The sequence below is a fragment of the Hypanus sabinus genome, chromosome 23 (assembly GCF_030144855.1).
Source record: "Hypanus sabinus isolate sHypSab1 chromosome 23, sHypSab1.hap1, whole genome shotgun sequence".
Taxonomy (NCBI): domain Eukaryota; kingdom Metazoa; phylum Chordata; class Chondrichthyes; order Myliobatiformes; family Dasyatidae; genus Hypanus; species Hypanus sabinus.
Window position 1 is genome coordinate 29,964,244 of NC_082728.1, and position 22,956 is coordinate 29,987,199.

At 38.1% G+C, this 22,956-nt stretch overlaps 1 protein-coding gene across 2 annotated transcripts in view; it reads left to right on the forward strand.

Moving 5' to 3' along the window:
• The window catches only part of stx8 (syntaxin 8), a 192,335-nt gene that overhangs the window by 23,865 nt on the left and 145,514 nt on the right, over positions 1-22,956 (forward strand). For both annotated transcript variants that reach the window (XM_059948639.1, XM_059948640.1), the window contains exons 3-6: positions 3,178-3,272; positions 4,999-5,109; positions 17,611-17,735; positions 22,061-22,153. In XM_059948639.1, the coding sequence (XP_059804622.1) occupies positions 3,178-3,272; positions 4,999-5,109; positions 17,611-17,735; positions 22,061-22,153 (424 nt within the window). The remainder of the gene's footprint in view (positions 1-3,177; positions 3,273-4,998; positions 5,110-17,610; positions 17,736-22,060; positions 22,154-22,956) is intronic.

Sequence of the window (22,956 nt, forward strand, 5' to 3'; positions counted from 1 at the left end):
ACTGACAAATGGAATTGTTCATTCATTGTACTTTAGAAACAGTTTGATACCCCTTGATCTACATTCTGAGAACAAAGTTTAAATTTTGCATGGTTTACATTTATCACTGGGGCAGTTATATGGTTGAAGTCTATTGAGAAAACTCTTTCCAAGTAGGTCTTTTGTGTTCATTGCTTTTCAACTAAACTGAAACCCTTAACCCCTATATACGAAATAAGTGACTTTAGCCGTTCTTTTCTCATTATCTTCTTGATCCTTTACTGCAATAAATTTGCTTCAGAGAGAAATTATGTAAATCAGTTAAAAATGGAAAAATCAAATAATAGGAAGAAATTTAATGCATATGTGTTTAGCATTTATATTACTGCACTGTAGAACTATTTTCCTTTTTCAGCCACAGTAAAGTTTAAAGTTGCCTCAAAGTCTGATGGTGTTCTTTGTCATAGCCTATATGACATGATTTATGATTTGGGCTGGATCATCTGACTTGCAGACTGGCATTATAGGGGTAAATGCTGGTACTTTTTTTTTGCAATTGGTAGCTAGTTACATTGGTGACGTTGCTTATCTGAATCCAAACTAGCCACCTTCCAACTGCCATTTACTGACGAAGTCTTCACTTTGCCACCAGGGAGCAAACATTTCCTGATCTCTATATCTTCGGGTAGTGCAACTGAAAATTCTCCGTGCAGTTGAACAACTGGACAGCAGTAGTACTGAGCCTGGGTGTAAGATCCCTTATTTGATCTGGGATTCATAGGGTTGAGGAGTTGAGAGGGTGGGGTGGTAAATTAATTCAGTTCACATGTCCATTGAATCGTTTGCCCAAAATGAGATTTTATTGAACAATTAAGTGAAGGCAGGTTATCCAGTTTTTTTTATTCCATAAAAAATTTTAAAAAATCTCAAACCCTACTTCCTTCCAAATGATTGACATGAAGGTCAAAGTGATGTTTCTCAATTGTGTCCATTTTTTGATGAACACAAGCCTAAGGCCATGCCCCATCTATAGAAGTGTATAGCAGGAAACATCAGCAGGGTTTATATGAATATTAACTGAAGTAATATCTTTAGTGCAAATGAGTGGTTTATGAGTTCTCCTAAAATGCTGATTAATTCTTTCAGGCGTGCTTCATGGGTCAGCCGTCAAATTCAGCTGGGAATTCAGCAGGTTACTGGAGATTCCTGGATGAGCATCAGGGAGAACAGTCTTCTGGCTATATTATAGACCATTTCTTTTTATGTTATTAGGACCACTTTTTATGTTATATGTCAATGACTTGGATAACAGAATCGATGGCTTGGTGGCACAGTTTGTGGACGATATAAAGATAATGGAGGGACAAGTAATTCTGAGGAAGTAAAGAGGCTACAGAAAGCCTTAGATCAGGAGAATGGGCGAAGAAGTGGCAGATGGAGTACAGTGCTGGGAGGTGTATTGTCATGCACTTTGGTAGACAAAATAAAAGGGTAGACTATTTTCTAAATGGAGAGAAAATTCAAAACTCCGAGGTGCAAAGGGACTTGGAAGTCCTTGTGCAGGATTTCCTAAAGGTTAATTTGCAGGCTGAGTCGGTGGTGAGGAAGGCAAATGCAATGTTAGCATTCATTTTGAGAGGGCTAGAAAATAAAATCAAGGATGTTATGGTGAGGCCTTACTTGTAATATTGTGAGCAGTTTTATATCTGTTATCAAAGAAAGAGTGTGCTGATATTGGAGAGGGTTCATGAAAATGATACCAGGATTAAAAGGCTTGTTATACGAAGAGCATTTGATCGCTCTGGGCTTGTACTCACTGGAATTCAGAAGAATGGAGAGGAGAAAGTTCTTCAGCCATAGAGTTGTGAATCTGTGAAATTTTTTGCAACAGACAGCAACTAGGACAAGTCAACACAAAGTACACTGCAGATGCTGTGGTCAAATCAAGATGTACAAAAAAGTGGGATGAACTCAGCAGGTCGGGCAGCATCCGTTGAACGAAGCAGGTATATAGGCCAAGTCATTAGGTATATTTTAAGGCAGGGATTGATAGATTCTTGAATAGTCAGGGCATGAAGGGATATGGGGAGAAGGCAGGGGATTGGGGCTGAGAGGAAAAATGGATCAGCCATGATGAAATGGCAGAGCATATTCGATGAGCCAAATGGCTTAATTCTGCTCCTATATCTTATGGTCTTAAGGTCTCACCCAATGTCTGGATTATACAATGTATCAATTTTTCTGGAATTAATCATTGGTTTTACACTGTCCAATGTATTGATTTTGCTGAGAAGGCATTTAATGTATTGCTGAATATATACATAACTTTCTATCTAAGGTTTTTCTTTGTCCTAATAGTAAAGCAGTCTGCATTACAATTTAGTGAATATTCATTCACTTTTCAGATTGAAAAATGAAATAAATTCAGAGTTTTCTTAATGCACATTGACAAAGAGAAAAACAGTTATTGTTCATTGACAAAATATAATATTGCAATATAAGGTAAATTTCATTTCTCTATGATAGTGCACACACTAAATACACTGCAGATGCTGTGGTCAAATCAACACGTACAAACAAGCTGGATGAACTCAGAAGGTCAGGCAGCATCCGTTGACTGCTTGTTTCAATGAATGCTGCCTGACCTGCTAAGTTCATCCTGCTTGTTTGTATGTGTTCTATGATAGTGCACCTTGTGTTACATAAATTGTTTAATCTTGTGAATTCCTGATTTTAGAATGAAGACTCTGATAATATTTTGTTATTCACTCTGTATGAAAACGCACTTGAATATTGTATGGCCTGAGCTAAGCTGTTTATTATCTGTCCCTGGAGCTGTACAGGAGATGAGTTATTAGTGAATTGGCTGGAGATCATTGTTAGTTATAGCCAAAAATTCAAGAGTTAAAAGGTTGAACAATGCATTGGCTGGTCATATAGTTGTTTTCTCAAATTTTACAAAGATTGTTCATATTTCTTCTTTATTTATTTTGGTCTTGGGCTTAGTATATTCTAACTCGATGCCAAATAACAGAAATAGTTAATTGTGGAATGTATTTCATTGAAAAGACTGTAAAATGTTCTTCAAAATTTCATTTGTCCTTTTTTTTAACATATTCATGTTTGTTGAAATATTGATGAATGGATTTCAGAAATTAGTTTCCAGCCAACAATTTACTTTTTCCTTTCCACCACCAGTTAAATTTGATGATTCGGGCATCTCTGCAGAGACTCCAAGAGCAGATTAACCAGCTGAAAGATTCTTTGTTGCGAAGTTTGTCAACCCGCCAAATGTATCCTTTTAAAAGCTTTTCCTTTTTGTTGAAATGTATTGAAATATGAAGTGTGTTTTTTATTAAGGGAATGGCAAAATATGATTAAATAGTTTTTGTAAACCTATCTTAAAGAATTTTTAATTCTAAAATATAAAAATAATTGTCTGTGTTTTTAATGCAAATTTTCGAAGCCTCATTCTTTCTGATGATGGTCAAGTGTCAGAAAAATTAATGACAAGCTGATATCTGATCTTTTAATTAAGCATACTTTCTTTATAGATGTATAATTGTAAGTTTGTAAATTAATACAAAATTAACAAATGCTCAGACATCCGAGAAGCATAGATGGACAAAATACACTGTGAGACTATGTTACTGCCAGATACATTCACTTGAGGTTTGGATTTCACTTGACAGACAAATTCAGAGTAGGCCGTTCAGTCACTCTAGGGTGCTCCACTATGCCCAATTGAATAAATAAACAGAATTCGTCTCTGTCACAAAAGGTCAATAATAGGTAGCGGTATGATGTATTATTTTGATGGGATTATGTTTTTAAATTTACTGCCTGAAAAAGCAAAGAAATTAGGTTCAATAATATATTTCAATGGATTTGAATAAAATCTACTAGAGAATATCTGAAGATTTTTGAGGAAATAATAGGGGAATGGAATTACCAGCACACATAAAATGCTGGAGGAACTCAGAAGGCCAGGCAGTACCTATGGAAAAGAGAACAGTTGACATTTTGCGCTGTGAGCCTTCATCAGAACTGGAGAAAAAAAGACAAGGAGTCCGAGTGAGAAAGTGGTGGGGGGGGGGTGGGGAAGAGGAACCACAAGGTGATGGATGAAATTGGGAGGGGTGAAGTAAAGAGATGGGAAGTTGATTATTGAAAGAGATACAGAGCTGGAGAAGGGGGAATCTGAGGGGAGAGAATGGAAGAAAGAAAAGGGGGAGAAGCACCAGAGGGAGGTAATTGACAGGTAAGGAGATAAGGTGAGAGAGGAAATGGAATGGTGAAGTCGGCGGGGTGGGGGGGGGGGGGAACATTGAGAAATCAAATGTCATGTCATCAGGTTGGAGGTAACCTAGAAGGAATCTCACTGGGAGATTCTGCTTTTCCTGTAGGTGCTCAACGAAGCGGTCTCCTAATCTGTGTCAGGTCTCGCCGATATGCTGGAGGCACGCCAGGAGCACCGGATACGGTAGATGACCCCAACAGACTCACAGGTGAAGTGTCGCCTCACCTGGAAGGACTGTTTAGGGCCCTGAATGGTAGTGAGGGAGGAGGTGTAGGGGCAGGTGTAGCACGTGTTTCGCTTTCAAGGATAAGTGCCAGCAGGAGATCAGTGGGGAAGGACAAATGGACAAGAGAGTGGCGATCCCTATGGAAAGCAGGAAGTTGAGGGGGGGGGGTGTTGGTGGAGGGTAAGATATGCTTCTTGTGGGATCCCTCTGGAGATGGCAGGTTATGGAAAATTATGTGCTGGATGTGGGGGCTGATGGGGTGGTTGGTGTGGACAAGAAGAATCCTACCCTTGGTGGAGGGCTGGGAGGATTGGGTGAGGGTCGATGTGCACAAAATGGAAGAGTTGTGGTTGAGTGCAGTGTTGATGGTGAAGGAGTGGAATCATTTAGAGTAACTTTTAAAAAGCCAGCATGGGTAAAATAGAGTGGATGGCTTTCTTCTATGCTGTATGAAGCTATGGTTTTATCACATTCTTTAATGATACATACTCAGTACACAGCTTGAAGCAGACAGACGTCAAAACATGGTGGATGATTTGTTAACAAGAGAGCGACAACTTCAAACATCCTTCAAGAAAGATGGCACGGAACCTGACATAATGAGGTATGATGTGAATTGAATATGAAGGTTAAAAAAATTACATTGTGGAGCACAGTGATTCAAGCTGAGAAATCAAATTGTAGAAATCAGTCTAGAAGGCTGCACCGTCTAGACAGGAAATGAGGCACTGCGCCTCTGGTTTGAGTTGGCCCTCACTGACTGTACAGGAGGCCACAGACCAGTAGGTTACATTGGGATGGATATTAAAGTGGCAGGCAATAGGAAGCCCAGGGTAGCCCCTGTACACTGAAGGCAGGTGTTCCGAAAAGCTATCACCTGTTTGCTTTAGGTTTCTCTGTTGTGGAGAAGACCACATTGTGAAGAGAAATGTAGTACTCTAGATTGGAAGAAGTATGAGCGAATCGCTGCTTCACCTGGAAATAGTTGGGTCATTGGTTGTTGCAAGGAAAGAAATTAATGTTCAAAGGAGGACAGGTTAGAGTTAGGACAAATCAAGACAGTTAATATCATGATAGTTAGGGGTGTCAAATATTCTAGAGAGGGCAGGAAAATGAGTTTGAGATGGAAAATAAATCAGCATGATTGAATGGCGGAGCAGACTCAATGGGTGAAATAGCCAAGTTCTCCTCCTATGTCTTGTGGTCTCATTGTTAATGTCATGTCACTAATTGGCGATGATTAAAACTAGAAAGTTTGATTGGCCAGAGGGAGGCAGGCAGAAGTGTTGTGAGTATTGAAGACGGGTGAAAGGGTCTACAGTTTAGGGTAAAGGCTCCTGACCAAGTTAATGGGCATGGAGGCAGATGATCAGAAGAATTCAACACCAATGAGTTCAGAACACATTGATATGGAGACACTGGGGACATAACTAAGGAGAAGAGAGGGGACGGTGGGAAGGGATGATGAGCATGGGGTGGGACTGGTGGAAGAGTTGTGATCTGAAGGAAGTGAAAGGTCTGAAACATTATTGAAACTGTTGCAGTTTAATATTCTTGATGTCTGAATTGGAGAGAAAAGGCATATTGCAACACCAAAGAAGAAAGTGTAACTGGATAGTAGCGTCTTTGAGACAGAGTGAGTCAGTGTTGTTGAATTCCATGCTTGTGCTGACACATGGAATTGAATGTGGCTCTAACAATGCGCCACATTGGTGCTTTGAGAAATGTTAGATTGCTTGAGCATTCCTGTGTTCCTGGTGGGTCTGATTTGAGAAGGATGGAATGTCAGGTGAACTTCAATTCCATTTTCAAATAATTTTGCACTGATGACAAGTTTTGCACTTCAATTATACACATTGTGATGTCAGCTCTGTGCACCTTGGAAAATTAGATCACATTGCTCTGTGATGCAAAGGTTGTTGGCCCTTTCAGAACAACTAGGCTTGATTTGCAGAACCAGAATGTAAAGGGGTCTCACTGCAGATACCCAAAATTTGCATTGGGAGCCCATCTTAGGAAGGTCTCCATAATTTTTTATCTGCTCCTCTTGGGGATTTTCTTCCAGCTGACAAACTCTGTCTGGCACCTCTGCCTCTAGGCCTCATTCTCCCTTGCTGTCCCGAAAATTCGTTCTGTCTTATCTTCAATTCCCAATTCCTTTTGACCCCTCCAGGCCTTGAACCTTGTATCACAATCTTGACTTTGTTCAATATACAAAATGGACTTGCCTCCTACTTTCCTTTTTACCTATTTTACAGTGGCGCTGTGCGGAAAGAAAAGTGTGTGATGAGATGCTCAACTAGCATCTGACAACATGGGGCCTGGGACATTACTGAAGGTGTCAGCCAGAGTTTGTCAGCTGAAAGAAAAGACCAAAATGTCTACTGTGAGGCAATTGATGAAGGATTGATGCACCTTTGTGGATATTGAAGGATAGCTAGATCAATACTTCCATTGTCACATAAATGTTTAAATAATTCGGCCCTTTCCTAAGATAATGTATAATATTTAGAAACCTGTAGTACTTTTTTTTGTATAGTCTGACCAGTACAGAGCATGGTACTCAGACTAAGAGTGAAAATTCAGAATGAATGGGGAAAAAACTTCATTTTTTTGTAGAATACATTTTATGCCTTCTGAATAACTCGGGTAGCTTCACAGCCCATAGTTGACATCTGAAGTATTCTACTATTGTTTGTTACCTCAATCAGAGTAGTTTAGAACAGGAAATGTATGAGAGATGATGGAATAGTTGTGATGAGGTGAGGGTGCTCTTATGGGAAAGTTAGGTAAGTACAAAGGGAGAATGGAATAGAAATGTAAGTTGAGATAAAAGTAGGTGAGAGTAGACTTGTGTGGTACAAAAAAAACTCTAACTGGGCTTCTTCAGCTGAATGGCCTTTCTGAGTTTTTAACCTTACCTAATTCTGCAAACGTGGCAGCCAGTTAATCAAGTACAGATTAAGCAGTTAGGTAAAAAAAGATTAATCTTTTTAACATGCTGTTGAAAGAAAGTTGAAGTTATTAAGGACATTAGGAAACTGTGCAGTATTTATCAACTAGTTCCATACATCCACCAAAATTGGAAACTGTTACAAGGACGTGACCATTCTTTTGTAGCACTTCTCACTTTGTAAAGGAAGAAGCACACATGATTGATTTAAGGCTGTAAAAAAAAATTTTGGAAATTTATAATTTATATGTGCAAAGTTAATGAACTAAAGACATAAGTGCACAGTTTTTGCTATTCACAACCTGTAGATAAAAGAAATTCACAGCTTTATAGTTAATTAAATCAGTTGCCCATGGGCACCACAGTAGCATAGTGGATAGCGCGATGCTGTTACAGCTCGGGGCTTTCTGGAGTTCAGAGTTCAATTCTGGCGCCATTCTGTAGGGAGTTTCTGTACGTCAACCCCATGGAATGCCTGGGTTTTCTCTGTGTTACCTCCCACTGTCTAAAGGCGAACTGGGTAGGCTAATTGGTCATTGTAAATTGTCCTGTGAATAGGTTAGGGTTATTCAGATTTGATGGGGGTTGCTGGGGTGGCGTGGTTCAAAGGACCTGAAGGGCCTACTCCAAACTGTATCACTAATAAGTAATATGTTTCCTATGAATGTCTTGCTTTATTAAATTTAGAAGCTAGTGCTTTAACTAACTTTATATTTTAACAATGAGCATTATTTGTTGCGTGACCATTGAAACATATAGTGAAATGTGTCTTTTGTGTCAAATCAAATCAGCGAGAGATTCTGCAGATGCTGGAAATTCAGAGTAACACACACAAAATACTGGAGGAACTCAGGAGATCAGGCAGCATCTATAGAAAGGAATAAAGTGTCGATGTTTTGGCCGACCCGACTCCTGATGAAAGTTCTCAGCTCTCTTATTACTTCTGATTCATAGCTAACAATGCAAATACCTTATGTGGACTGACCTCGCCACTGAAGGACAATAATTTTCTTGATTTGAAGCCACTCCATGGCTGCTTTGGCAGTGTGCTTAGGGTTGTTGTCATGGTGAAAGACGAACTTCCTCCCCATTTTAGGCTTTCTGGCAGGTTCTTAGCCAACAAATCTCTGTATTTATGAGTATTCATCTTCCCATCAATCTTGACCAGATTTTCAACCCTTGCTGAAAAGCATCTCTGTAACATGCTACTACCTCCACCATACTTTACAGTGGGGATGGCGTTACCTGGCTGATATGCAGCATTAGGTTTACACCACAAATACCTTTTAGTGTTAAGACCAATTGAATTCCACTTTAGTCTCGTCCAACCACAATGCCTTCTTCCATATCTTTACATTATCTTCTAAGTGATGCTTTGCAAAGTCTCATAAAAACCCTTTTTGTGCAAGGCCTTAGAGATGGAAGAACCAGGAACTTCATCTCCCCCATTTGCAGCCACTGACTTCTGCAGCTCTGTTGGACTGACTGTTGACATCACAGCAGCCTTTCTTAAAAGTGCTATTCTTCTCCAGCAACTAAGTTTTGGGTGGCCTGACATAGGCAATGTGGCTGTGGCTTCATATTTTTTCCTCTCTTTCACAATGAACTGTATTGATCTCCGAGGTATTTTCAGGGCCTTTGAGATGGTCTTGTACCCTTCCCCAGATTTGTGCTTCTCTGTTATCATTTCCCTGACTTGTCTTGAATGCTCTTTAGTGTTTATTTCGGTTTGGTCTGTTGAAAATTGACCATATTGTTTGACCTTACAGAGAGAGGGGCTATTAATTCACGCAATCCTCCAATTTTCTACATCGGGTGAGTTGGTAAGATGATGTACAGTATTGTACCTGAGGAAGGTTAGCATAGTAATTACGAAGGGGATGAATACTGTTTCAGCCTCTCAATTTTGATTTTTAATTTTTAATAAATTGTTGACAGGCTTTGAAATTTTTATTTTGACTTGACGTGATGCACAATGTTTTGTAGACAAACTCAAAAAAAATCCTACTTCAGTATATGTAAAATTTAGAAAAGATGCTGAAATGCGAAAATAGCTGTGGGGGGCAGAATACTTTTGCAAGGCACTGTAAGTATTAATGGTACACAAGCAGGTCAGAACTGGGGTATTTCTCGGTGAATTCCATACCTCCTGCCTGATATTCAGCTTGTTTCCCTTGTCTACATTGCATAAATTTGGAACGTATGCAGGAATATTCTCTATTGCGTGGTTGGGGGCAGCTCCAGCAACACTCAAGAAACTCAGCACCATCTAGGATCAAGTGCCCTGGTTAGTTTCTACCGAGCTACCATTCTAAATATTTATTCTTTTCATCTACTACCAAAAACAACAAGGGCAGATATACCAAGAAATGTTAAAATTTTCTAGTTCCCCTTTATGTTGTACATCATTTTGACTTACAAACTTATCACTGTTCATTCACCTACAGTTGCTAGAAAAAATTTATGAACCCTTTGCAATTACCTGTTTTTCTGCATTAATTACTCATAAAATGTCTGATCTTCATCAAAGTCACAATAATAGACAAACACAATCTGCCTGAACTAATAACACTCAAACTATTGTACTACTTCTCGTCAATACTGACTACACCATTTAAGTGATCACTGTCTAGGTTCTATAAAGTATGCAAACCTCTGGGATAATGTCTTCTACAAAAGCTATTTGGAGTCAGGTGTTCCAATCAATGAGATGAGATTGGAGGTGTGGATTGCAGAGGGCCCCTGCCTATTTAAAAAAAAGACACAGAAAATCAGGTTACTACCAGAGCCTGCTCTTCTCAAGAAAGGTCTGTTTCTGTGCACCATGCCTTGATCAAAGCAACTTGCAGAGGACCTTAGAAGAATTGTAGAGATGCCTGAAGCTGGAAAAGGCTACAAATGCATTTCTAAAGATCTGAGTGTTCACCAGTCCACAGTAAGAGAAATTGCCTACAAATGGAGGAAATTCAATACTGTGCCTACTCTCCCTAGAAGAGGGCATCCTGCAAAGATCACGCCAATAACTCAACATACAATGCTGAAGGAGGTAAAAAAAGAACCCAAGGGTAACAACAAAAGACCGCAGAAATCTCTGTTCATGTGTCCACTATATATAAAAAAAACACTGGACAAGAATGATGTTTGTGGAAGGACACCACGGAGGAAGCCACTGTTCTCCAAAAAGAAATTCATTGCTGTACACCTCAAGCTTAAAAAAGACCACCTGGATATCCCACAACATTTCTGGAACAATGTTCTGTGGCCAGATGAGACAATAATTGAACTTCTTGGCAGAAATGCACACTGCTATAGTTGGAGGAAAAAGGGCACTGCATGCCATCACCAAACCTCATCCCAACTGTGAAGCACGGTGGAAGGAGCATCACGGTCTGAGGCTGCTTTGCTACCTCAGGGCCTGGGCAGCTCGCAATCATTGAGGGAACAACGAATTCAAAATAGTATCAAGGCATTATACAGGAGAATTGTCAGGGTAGCAGTCAGTCACCTGAAGTTTAATAGAAGTTGGATGTTGCAGCAAGATAATAATCCGAAACACAAGCAAATCCACAACAGATGATTTAAAAAGAAGAAAATTCATGTTTTGGAATGGCCAAGTCAGAGTTGAGACGTTAACTGAATTGAGATGCTGTGGCATGACCTGAAGAGAGCTGTTCATGCAAGGTGTTCCAGAAATATTGATAAACAGAAACTGTTTTGCATAGTGGAATGGTCTAAAATTCCTCGTCACTGTTATGCAAGTCTGATCAGCAGCTACAGGAAATATTTAGTGGAGGTTATTGCTGCTACAGGAGGTTGTACCAGTTATTAAATACAAGGGTTCACATACATTTTCCAACCTGGACTGTGAATGACAAAATGTGTTCAATAAAGTCATGAAAAGTACAATTGTTTGTGTGTTATTAGTTTAGGTAGATTGTGTTCGTCTATTATTGTGACTTAAATGAAGGTCGGGCTGCATTTTATGAGCAATTAATGCAGAAAACCAGGTAATTGCAAGGGGTTCACAAACTTTTTTCTTGCAAATGTAATTTATGAAATTCTATCTTAGTATTTTCATCAGAAGGACTGCAATAGTGCAAGCAATAGTCTCAATAGTATTTACGGGAAGGCATTAAATGTTGGCTTTGCCAACACATCATATCCTGAAAAACGAATGCTTAAGATATGTCAATCTTGCAGTCAAGGTTAATGGGAGATCTAGTAATTCCTTGTGATCAGGACGAAGAGAGGAGGATCTAAGGAAGTTTCACCAGGGCAGGTTGCGGCACCGAATTTCCTCCGGAGGACTGCTGTTCTTCTCATTCAGTGTTCACATACACCTTTCCATCAGTCTACCTCCCCTCATCAAGTTCATGCCTCAGGGAAATATTATTGTGTTAGCTAATGTAATAAACATAAATTTCCATAAACATGGCTAAAATGATAGGTTCATATTATTTCAAAGATTTTATTAAAAACATTTCTATAACTCCCAACATTATTTTTCTCAGGATTAGAACACTTGGCTGAAATTGAAGACACTCTAACGGGATGGGCCTGCAGTCAAGATAAACAATATTTCAAATTCATCTAACTGTAGTTAGATAATTTTCATTCCATGTTTTAAACAACAGTAGTTTCATCAGTTATGTCAATCAAAGGTGTTTTTAATATATAAAAAAATTGTGCCTATTTACATTATTTCCTCTCCCTCTCTTTCTGTGTGTCTGCTATATACCCAATATGATAAGTTTTATGACCTGCTTTTGATGAGTACCTTTTGAGGTATGAAAATATGAATCATTCACGTGATATTTTAATGTTAACAACTGTGTGATTTTATGTGTGAGAACACGAGGGTAAAACTGGTGAGGGTGAGGCAGGGTAGGAAGCAGATTTGCCTTGTGTATGTCTTCACACAAAAGGTCTTCAGTGGACGTAGTCCTACTGGCTCTCTACTCTGCTCATGACACCACCATTGTTGGTAGAATCTTAGATGACAATAAGGAGGTGTACAAAACTGAGAAGTATCAGCTGGTTGAATGGTGTCACAACAATAACCTTGCATTCAACATCAGCTGGACCAAAGATTGGTTGTGGACTTCAGGTAAGGAAAGTCAGGAGAACATAAACCAGTCCTTGGTGATGGGACTGCAGCAGAAAGGGTGAACAACTTCAGGTTCAAGGTGTCACATCTTGAAGGATCTATACTGGGCCCAGCACATTAATACAGTCACAAAGAAGGCACACAGTAGCTGTACTTTGTTAGGAGTTTAAGACGATTTGGATGTCAACGAAGATGATTGCAAAATTGTACAGAGGTACAGTGTAGAGCATTCTGACTGGTATGGAAGCTCCAGTCCCGAGGATCACAAAAGGCTTCAGAGAGTTGTAAGCTCAGCCAGCTCCATCATGGGTACAGCCCTCCCAGCTGTTATGGGCATCTTCAAGGGGAGTGCCTTAAGGAGGCGCGTCCATTGCTAAGGACACTCACTATCCGATACGTGTTCTTTTCTCATGACTGTCACCAGGGAAGAGATACAGGAGCATGAAAACACACACTCAGTGATTCAGAAACACTTGTTCCCTTCTATCATCAGATCTCTGAATGGTCCATTTACCCATGATCTGTACCTCATTATTCCTATTTTTGTTTGCTTTTACTTTTTTTGTAATTTATAGTAATTTTTATGTCTTTATTTTACTGCTGCAAAACAAGGCATTTAATCTCACCTATGTCCGATCTAATAAACAAGAGATCCTACAGATGCTGGAAATCTAGAGCAAAACGCAGGAAGAACTCAGCGGGCTAGGCAGCATCTATGGAATAGAGTTCAGTCAATATTTCGGGTTGAGACCCTTCATCAGGACTGGAAAGGAAGGAGGAAGATGCCAGAATAAGGTGGTCTGGGGAGGAGAAGAAGGACAATTTAAAAGGTGATAGGTGAAGCCAGGTGGGTGAACAAGGGGGTTGAAGTAAGAATCTGGGAGCTGATAAGTGAAAAGGCAAAAGACTGGAGAAGAAGGAATCTGACAGGAGAGGAGAGTGGATCATGGGGGGAGGAGGAGGAGGAGTTGCAGTGAGAAGTGACGGGCAGATAAGGAGAAGAGATAAGAGGCCAGAGAGAGGAATTGAAGAAGGGGGCGGGGGAAAATTACCATAAGTTGGAGAAGTCGATGTTCATGCCATCCAGTTGGAGGGTACCTAGGTGCAGTATAAGGTGTTGCTCTTCCAACAAGAGAGTGACCTCATCATGGCAGAAAAGGAAGTCATGGATTGACATGTCGAAGTCAGAATGGGAATGGGGAGGAATTGAAATAGTTGGCCACCAGGAAATTCCACTTTTTGTGCATGGAGTGGAGATGCTCGTCAAAACAGTCCCCAGTCTATGTCAGGTCTCATCAATGTGGAGGAGGCTGCATTGCGCCCCAGATAGATGACTCCAACAGATCTTTAGGTGAGGTGTTGACAAGGACTCTTTAGGGTTCAGAATGATGGTAAAGGAGCAGATGTAGCTTTATCTCCCAATTTTGTGCTTCCCCCAACCATTCAGCTTCACCTATCACCTTCGAACTTGTCCCCCTTCCCTTTCCCCCACCTCCTTATTTTGGCATCTTCCCCCTTCCTTTCCAATTTTGATGAATAGTCTTAGCCTGCAGCGTCGACTGTTTATTCACTTTCATAGATGCTGCCTGACCTGCTGAATTTCCCCAACGTTTTATGTGCGCTGATGTAATAAATCTGATTTTGATTCTTTTTCTGTCTCTCACTCTTTCTCACAGGAAATCTTTCCTCATTCTTCTTCATGAGTGATTGTATTAGAATGAAATAGGTTGACTTAGCGTGTGTAATTTCAATAAATCAATGAACATTTTAGAGCTATGGTGTGCATGATTGACTGGAGGCGTAACAATTGTCATTCATTTCTGTAGAAAGTGACTGCTTATCAATAATCATTTTTCTTGTTCAGCAAGTTTCATTCGCCTAGTACTAGTGTCAAATACTTGCACAAGCGATGTACTATAGTTTTGGTAGAGATTAAAGCTCGTCCTCCCTACTAATGGAACCCAGCTTCTTTTTCTGGAGAACTCCTTCTTTTGTACCAAAGTGCTTTACCGTCACGTGTGTATTTTCCAACTAACACACAATTAGAGATAGTTTTGTGCTATAAACATGTCTGCTGTGGACAGCCTTGACACTGTCCAAACCGATTTCGCAAAGTTACCCTCACAACTATCAGAGAGAGGGCAAACTCATCCTGTTAGTCTGTGCTCGATTTGAACCCATATCCCTGAGGTGAAAGGTCTTTGTCTAACCTATCACACTACTCAGTCATTAGTTCTTACTGAGCTGGTTTCATGGTATATTAGTGAACTACTCATGTGGTCCAATCTTATTGTAGCTGTGCCTTCATAGGATAACCCTTACTCTCTTTAATCAAAATAAAAGATAAGTAAAAATCTGTTATTTTAAAAAGTGGTTTCCTGAGATGGTACAAATGAAATAATAGATCCTCAAGTTAGTACACTTCAAATTGTTGATTCAAGACTGACTATCCTCATTTATTTAGATGCCTAATCAAGAAAAGATTCAACTTCAGATTGTCTTTGAGTGACAGTCTGAACGGTAATTATCCTCATCCTGATGTTAAGATGCCTTCAGCAAAGGATGTTATCATATTAATGTGGAGTTTATTTGTTTATTTAATATGCTGTATACTTAACTCAATGGTGAAAAGCAACTGGAGAAACAGATATTTTTGGGTCAGCTAGAGTGTATTGATCTGAAGTTTATTTTGCAGTTTATCCTTGAATATGGTGAAAACATGAAGATTTGGCATGTTAAACTAATAAATTAAACTTCAGGATAATAATTTGCACTGGTTAAAGTTAGCAGCACTTTAAGTATTGCACGTAGTTGAACACTTTGTTCAATTAATCACAAATTTAACTGTTGTGACAATGAGTAAACCCAGGATTGATGTAAATGATTTACAATTTACATTTTTTTCACTGTTCACTGAGCATGTATGTGCTTCTTAAAATCTATTGTATGCTATTGTTTCTTGTGATAGCAATTTATCGATATTTTATGTCATGTAACCTTTCTGAAGTGTTTCATTTGTCAATTTTGTTAAATGTTGTCATATGATTGGGTATTTGAGAGGCAATCATGCCAACTCCGATCAAGTAAATCCTAATGTGTGGCCTGTGTCAAAAAAGACTGGTTGAATTATCAGAGGCGCTTGACAAGTTTTTTTTTGCTGGAGAAACAATAGTCTATGGAAGATTAGCTGCTGGTTATTAGGCAGTGATGCAGTTCTCTGATTCCATTTCTCTCGTTTTTTCTATCTGAGCAAATCTCAAAGCCTTATAATTAGTTAAAGCTGATCGCACAAAAAAAAAATCAGAAATCATCTGCACACTCCACTGCTCTGTGACCATTCCAAAGATTTAGGTGATTAACATGGCAAAAACAGTGGGAGGCTAATTGGATAAGCTTTAATCTTTACACCACTGAAGCATAGCAACGCAAAATCAGAAAGGAAAAAGGAAGTAGGATGCAGCACAGTTACCAAACATGTCATAAGGATTACAGATATAAGGTGATATTTGTCATGATTTTAGATGGCGTTAGTTGTTGGAGAAAAAAAGTTGGTGATGCAGATTGCTCCTAATTCCTTTCTTGAAAGAATGCAATCCTGAACACTTGGAATTAACTGTGCTTGTACAATTGTGTCTTTTGGCTAGACATACAGGAACATGAAGCCAGTGCAGATGCTTGTCAGCATTTTTAATTGTTTATGTTATTGCTTTACCTACCCAATACTGTTTGGTACACTTTTTGCAGCCCTGCCTTTGCTCTATTGTGATGCTAAATTAATAAGTGTTAAAACACAGTGCAGAAAGTTGTCGACATAGATTGGAAAATTTCAGAGGACCTTCTATTCAAATTCCACTTGTGAGGTTGATCGCTTTAAAATTTAATTTTGAAATTTTTCCCCTCTGTAAATTGTGTCAGTCAAAATCATTATCCGAGGTTTTGTAGTACCGGTAGTTCCAATGGCAAATCTCCTCTCTCATTTACTAAAACTGAGTTATTTAGAATTTTCCACTTTCGTTCCCATTAGTACAGATAAAGTTGATAAGCCATTTAGTAATAAAGATCGTTTATCAAAAAAATTAATTGACTTTGTATCTTTGAAAAACATTTAATTTAATGCATTGGCCTGTGATACCTGCCATCTCTTTCACTGAATCTCAAATTGTTTTTGACTGTTCAATTAATAACGGTATTATTAGCAATTTGGAATAATTACTAAATCTGCTACAATGTGTACTTCTGCTGTCGGGACAGCATAATGGATTTCTCTCTCACTATCTATCTTTCCTTTACTAAGATTTTCTTTAAACTCTTGTCTCCACAATTAAGCATTTGATCACCTCTCCTCATATTCCCTTTTGATGCTAAATAATGTTCCTCACATGAAACTTGGAAAAGTTTGCAGAGTTAAGGGAACTATTTAAATGCAAATTGAGTGATTGAATAATAATATTATTAATTAAAGTTGAAATAATTTTACGTCCATGTACAGTACCGTTTAGTTTTTGTAGGAGATGCATTATAGTATGTCTTCAGTCAGCTGTTTCTTCATTTCCATAGATGCAGCCTGACCTGCTAAGTTCCTCCAGCATCTTGTGTGTATTGCTTTGGATTCCTAGCATCTACAGAACTTCTTGTGTTTAGTCTTCATTACTTTGAAGTCTCAGTTGTTGTAATCTTTGTGTTCTCTTCTAAATTTGCATGGTATTCATGAATTTTTTTTTATAAATTACATGTTTTTTTTCGAATTTCAGAGCATTTACAAGCCACTATATATATATTTTTTTGGTATTTAGTACTTCTTCTGTTGCACCTCAATCCCAGAAATATTGTAAACATTTTTAGTGTTTTCAATGCGTAGTTTCATAGTATATTCCCACCTGTGATAGTCACCTTTATCCCTTATTGTTATTGTTAGAAGATAAATATTTTAGAGTATATACAGTCAATAACTACTGTATTATTAAATTAGGTTCTTGCAGCACTTTAGCATTACCAAGTTTAAAATATTCGATGAAACTTTTATTGAAACTGGATTTAATTTTTAGGACCAGCCTTATGAACATAGATCCAAAGAGTGGTCCCATCAATCCTTGGTTAATGGAGGAACCAGAAGAAACAAAAGGTCTTGATTTTAGTGAAATCAAATTTCAACAGCAGAGGATCATACAAGGTAAAGCTCATATTTATTAAAGTTCATAAATATTTTTCAGAAGCTTCTGAAAATAGACCATTGAGTTCTTGAATATTGGGGTATAAAGGTATAAATAAGGATGTAAGTAAGCTGAAAAACTGAAAAAATTGCTTGAATAAAGATGATTTTTGAGCTGTAGTGCTTTTAGCAAAGGATATCAAAAAATCATTTTAATGTTATGACTTTACACCAAGAATTAATAAGGTAGTCTGAAACTTACAATGACTTAAATGAAAATTAAGAAAAGAGAAATGTTCAATGTGTTAAGGTGCTTTCAGAGGTAAATTAACATTTTAGTTCAATGATTTCTTATCAGAAGCTAAATAAATGTTCTTGACAAAATCTGCAAAACAAGAAGTTTTCCATATATTTGAAAGTGCTAAACACATGGGAATGCGTAATGAACAGTATAGGACTACCTTCAAAATTTATGCTTGTATTGTGATGCATTACATTATAACTTCAATATATTTTGTCTCCATTCTTTGGAAATTATAAATATACAGTTATGGGTTATGTGTATTGAACACATGTAAGTTCAAAATTAATTGTAAACATGTCTTTGGAAGATAATGCAATGCACAATGTGAATATTTCACTCAAAGTATATATTTCTATCCTTCAAAGCTGATTTAAGTTATAATCTGATCTTTGTAAACTAATTACAATTTAAGGAAGCTATTTGGAAAATTAGTTTCCAGACTACTTGATTCATTTACAAGAAAATTTGAGATTTGATGAGCTTTTGTAGATCTGAAATCTAATGTACTGCACTAACTCACTAGGTGGCAGCTGTTTGCAGTGAAACTGAATAACCAGACTTCGGAATTTGTCGTATAAATTACCTGAAAAGTACAAACACCTGGTATTTAGAAAGGTACAGATGAAACTGAGATAATTATGTCTGGAAAGCCTTCAAAGTGCACAGTTATATAATAGGTGCAGTATAAATGCAGCAAAATGCCTCTTAGGAATTTAATGCTGAGTTGAAACAGAGTTGATATATGTTGATACTTTGGTTCTATCTTGGTTGCTGTTCAATTTCAGTGAATTTAAATAGAGTGGATTCTGGTTAATTGGGCTGAAAGTTAATCGGGGCAGCCGCTTATTTGGGACAACTCTTAAAACTCAAAAACTAATTGAGAAAATAGACAGGATTCCCTTCATTCATTTGCGATGCTATGCCGCCTAATTGGGACAGGAGACTGTTGTCGAACAGTTTCTAATTAGTGTCAGCTGCATGTACTTGTGTGGCCATTACACACTGCACCATGCTTAAAATGAATAGTTTTTACATAGCATCAGTTGCAGTTCAAAGATCAGTGATCTTTGTTACTGATAGTTGGCAAGAAATAAACAGTAAGACAATTCAGAACTCTTTTGCTCAAGCATGGAGGTGCTGGAAAAGCTCAGAAGTAAAAATAAAACAATTTCACTATTTCAACTAGTTAGGAACTATGAAAAATTTGAAGATATTGTCAATTATCTTGAATGTTACAATGAAAATGAAGATTTGGAGGATGCAGTTGTCTAAAACATTGTATGAAGGCAGTCCATTATCTCCACTGATTTTGTTCGTTCAAAAGAACATGACATCATACACTGGATGAATTCGTCCATTCCTAACTATTCAGAACTAATACGTGGTTATATAGTACTGTAGTAGTTTTGGTAGTGTTCTAATTTGTTCTGTGTTTCATTTAAATAAATAAGTTGTTAAATAGTCTTTTTCAAAGTTCAAAGTAAAATTTATTATCAAAGTGCATGTATATCACCATATACAACCTGAGATTAATTTTCTTCCTGGGATACATAATAAATCCATAATAGAATAATAAACATAATAGAATCAGTGAAAGACTGTACCAATTTAGGCATTCAACCAGTGTGCAAAAGACAATAAATTGTCCAGAAATACAAAAAGAAAGGAATAATAAATAAGTATGCAATAAATATCAAAAACAGGAGATGAAGAATCTTTGAAAGCAAGACCATAGGCTGTGGAACATTTCAATAATGGAACAAGTGAGTGGTTATCCCCTTTGTTCAAGAGCCTGATGGTTGAGGGGTAATAACTGTTTCTGAATCTGGAGGTATGAGCTCTGAGGCTCCTGTACCTTTCTGATGAAAGCAGTGAGAAGTGAGCATGCCTGTGTGCTGGGGGTCCCTGATGATGGATGCTGCTTTCCTGCGATAATGCTTCATGTAGATGTGTTCAGTATTGGAGAGGGCTTTACCTGTGATGCACTGGGCTGGATCCAGTATTTTTTGTAGCATTTCCTGTTCAAGGGTATTGGTGTTTCCATATCAGGCTGTGATGCAGCCAGTCAGTATACTCTTCACTACACATCTATAGAAGTTTGTCAAAGTTTTAGATGTCATGCAGAAATTCCTAAGGGAGTAGAGGCTCTACCGTGCTTTTTTCATAATTGCCCTTGCGTGTGGGCCCAGGACAGGTCCACTGAAATGATAACACCAAGGAATTTAGAGTAGGAGACCCTCTCCTACTCTGATCCTGTGATGAGGACTGGCTCTTGAACTCTGTTTTCCGCCTCCTGAAGTCAATGATCTGCTGCTTGGTCTTGCTGACATTGAGTAAGAGGTTGTTGCTGTAGTCAGTGACTCAGTCAGTTTTTCTAACTCACTCCTATATTGTGATTTGTCACCACCTTTGATTCGGCCTAAGACAGTGGTCTCGTCAGCAAACTGGTGCTGTGCTTAGCCACAAGTATAAAGTGAGCATAACGGGGTGAAGCACACAGCCATGTGGTGCACCTTTGCTGATGGTGATTGTTGAGGAGATGTTGCTGCTAATACGAACTGATTGGGGTCTGCGTGTGAGGAAATGGAGGATCAAATTGATTAAGGATGTATTGAGTCCAATGTCTTGAAACTTATTGATTAGTTTTGAGGGGATAACGGTATTGAATACTGAACTGTGGTCATTGAAGAGCATCATAATGTATGCAGATTAAACCTTTTATACCTTTTTAACTATTTCCATGAAACTTCAGCTAATTGGGCAGCTGCTTAATTGGCCCAAAATGTACTGTTCTCAAAAGGTCCATATTAACTACAATCCACCGTATATCAAGGTTGAAATTTTAAAACATATTCATGAAATTTGAAGATGTGGTATTCAAGATTTAATGTTTTAAATGGGTCAGTAGTCTGTGCCTCCTGCAGGGAATTGAATCGATATTGTAGGGCTGGTTGCTTCATCCTGAGAGGGCTCTTCTGGTTGCTGAACTCTCTTTGCCTCCATGAAGGATCACTGAGATGTTTAACCTCTTATCTCTCTTTAGTAACATTTGTTGGAGTTGGATTCTGCACAGCTCTTTTTATTGTGCATTTTTTTTGGCTCATTCATGACACCAGAGCCCTGGATGTTAGAATCGTGCTACATTAAATCAATGTGAAGCAAGGAATGTAAGTTTGTGCTTCCACTTACTCAGTGTTCTGGTTTACATTGATGTCCACAGCAGCAGTTGCAAAAGAATAACAGTTATTTGCAGCAGAACAATTGCTGTTGGCATTTAGCTCAAAATTTCATTTGGCACGATATTGTTTTATGTAAGGTGCGATTTCAACAGGGTTATTTTAGGAGGTATTTGTTTCAGGGTTTATCAAGATAATGTGGTTAATAAGCATGAATAATCTTATAGTAGCTTTTTACATCTACTTTTCCAAAATTACATATGGTAGTACGTAGATCAAGGTTTAGTATTAACATAAGAGATCAATTGTAGTACGGCAACCAGAATCTACACCAATGAGTTCTCCAGCCATGTGGTTCTAAACAGCAATATGTGGAATGCTTTAAGTAAATTCCAATATCCAAGACTGGTTGCCAAATGAAACTTGATTAATATTAATTTATTTTTCACACAGAGTGGTCTGTTACTAGAAGTAATGTAATACTTATGCGTTATGTAATGTGATAGATATTGAAAATGTTAGAGACATCATTAATTGCTACCAATTAATTTTATAAATTATTTTTTGCTGCCTGTGTGCATAACTGGTTTGATGTGCCCAACTTAACTCGAGTAATTTATTACCTCCATTGTACAAATTGCATCAATATGTTGATTGTTGTATCTCCTGACAGGAGCTTTGGAAGATGGGTAGAGAATCCAATCCATCCTGTCTTGTAACATTTGGTTGAAATTGGAGCAATCGCAACATTCAATATGAAGTGTTTATTGTTTTCGGAACTGAACGAGGAGGACACCAAAACTAATTTTATTTTCTTGTTGCTAAGTTGATTAACGTTGTTTTCTTGTGCTTTTGTTTTAATTCAGAGCAAGATGCGGGCTTGAGTGCTCTGGCAACAGTGATAGCGAGACAGAAACAAATGGGTCAGGATATAGGAAATGAATTAGATGAACAAAATGGTAAGTTTCTTTGTTTACTGTAGATTGTGCATGAGTGTTATCTTTGGATGTGTCTTTTATAAATATTGCTAACATGGCAGTCACTCTACTCTACTGTCATTTGAATATATTGGTATACAAATCCCATCTCAGTGTTTAAAATTTGTATGTGCTACATTGTTTTTTATTTCAAAATCAGTCCATAGAAGATTAAATTTTAATGTCTGCTTATCTTCTGTACTTATGACATGATGACACATAAAGAAAACTAGAGAAAGTCTATTCAGAGAAAAAGTCATGAAAATATTCTGAATAGTGTCATTGTTTTAGATGTTGCAGGGAAGACTGCCTATATTTGGATTTATGGGATGGATTGGACAACCTTTGCCCTAGCTGCCCCCTTCCATTTGCACAATGTAACATCAGCTGGCAGAGATGCATGTCATTTACTGGCAAGCAACAAGTTTTTCCCAATTTAACCTCCATGTTGGAAATTGATTTGCGATTGTTAGATGTACTGAGATAGTGTGGAAAACATTGTTTTGCATTATATCCATACTGGTCATTTATATCCGTACTGGTCAAGTACGTTGAGGTAGTGCAAAGGGAAAAATGGTAACAATGCTGTATACAGAGCTACAGTTACAGAAAAAGGAGATGGAATTAGAAACCAAGGTGCAAGGGCCACAATGAGGTAGAATGTAAAGACCAAGAATTCACCTCTGATGTCCAGGAGTTTTATAACGGTGGGGTAGAAGTTGTGCTTGAGCATGGTGGTGCGTTTTCAAACTTTGGAGTATTCTGCCTTATGAATGAGAATGGAG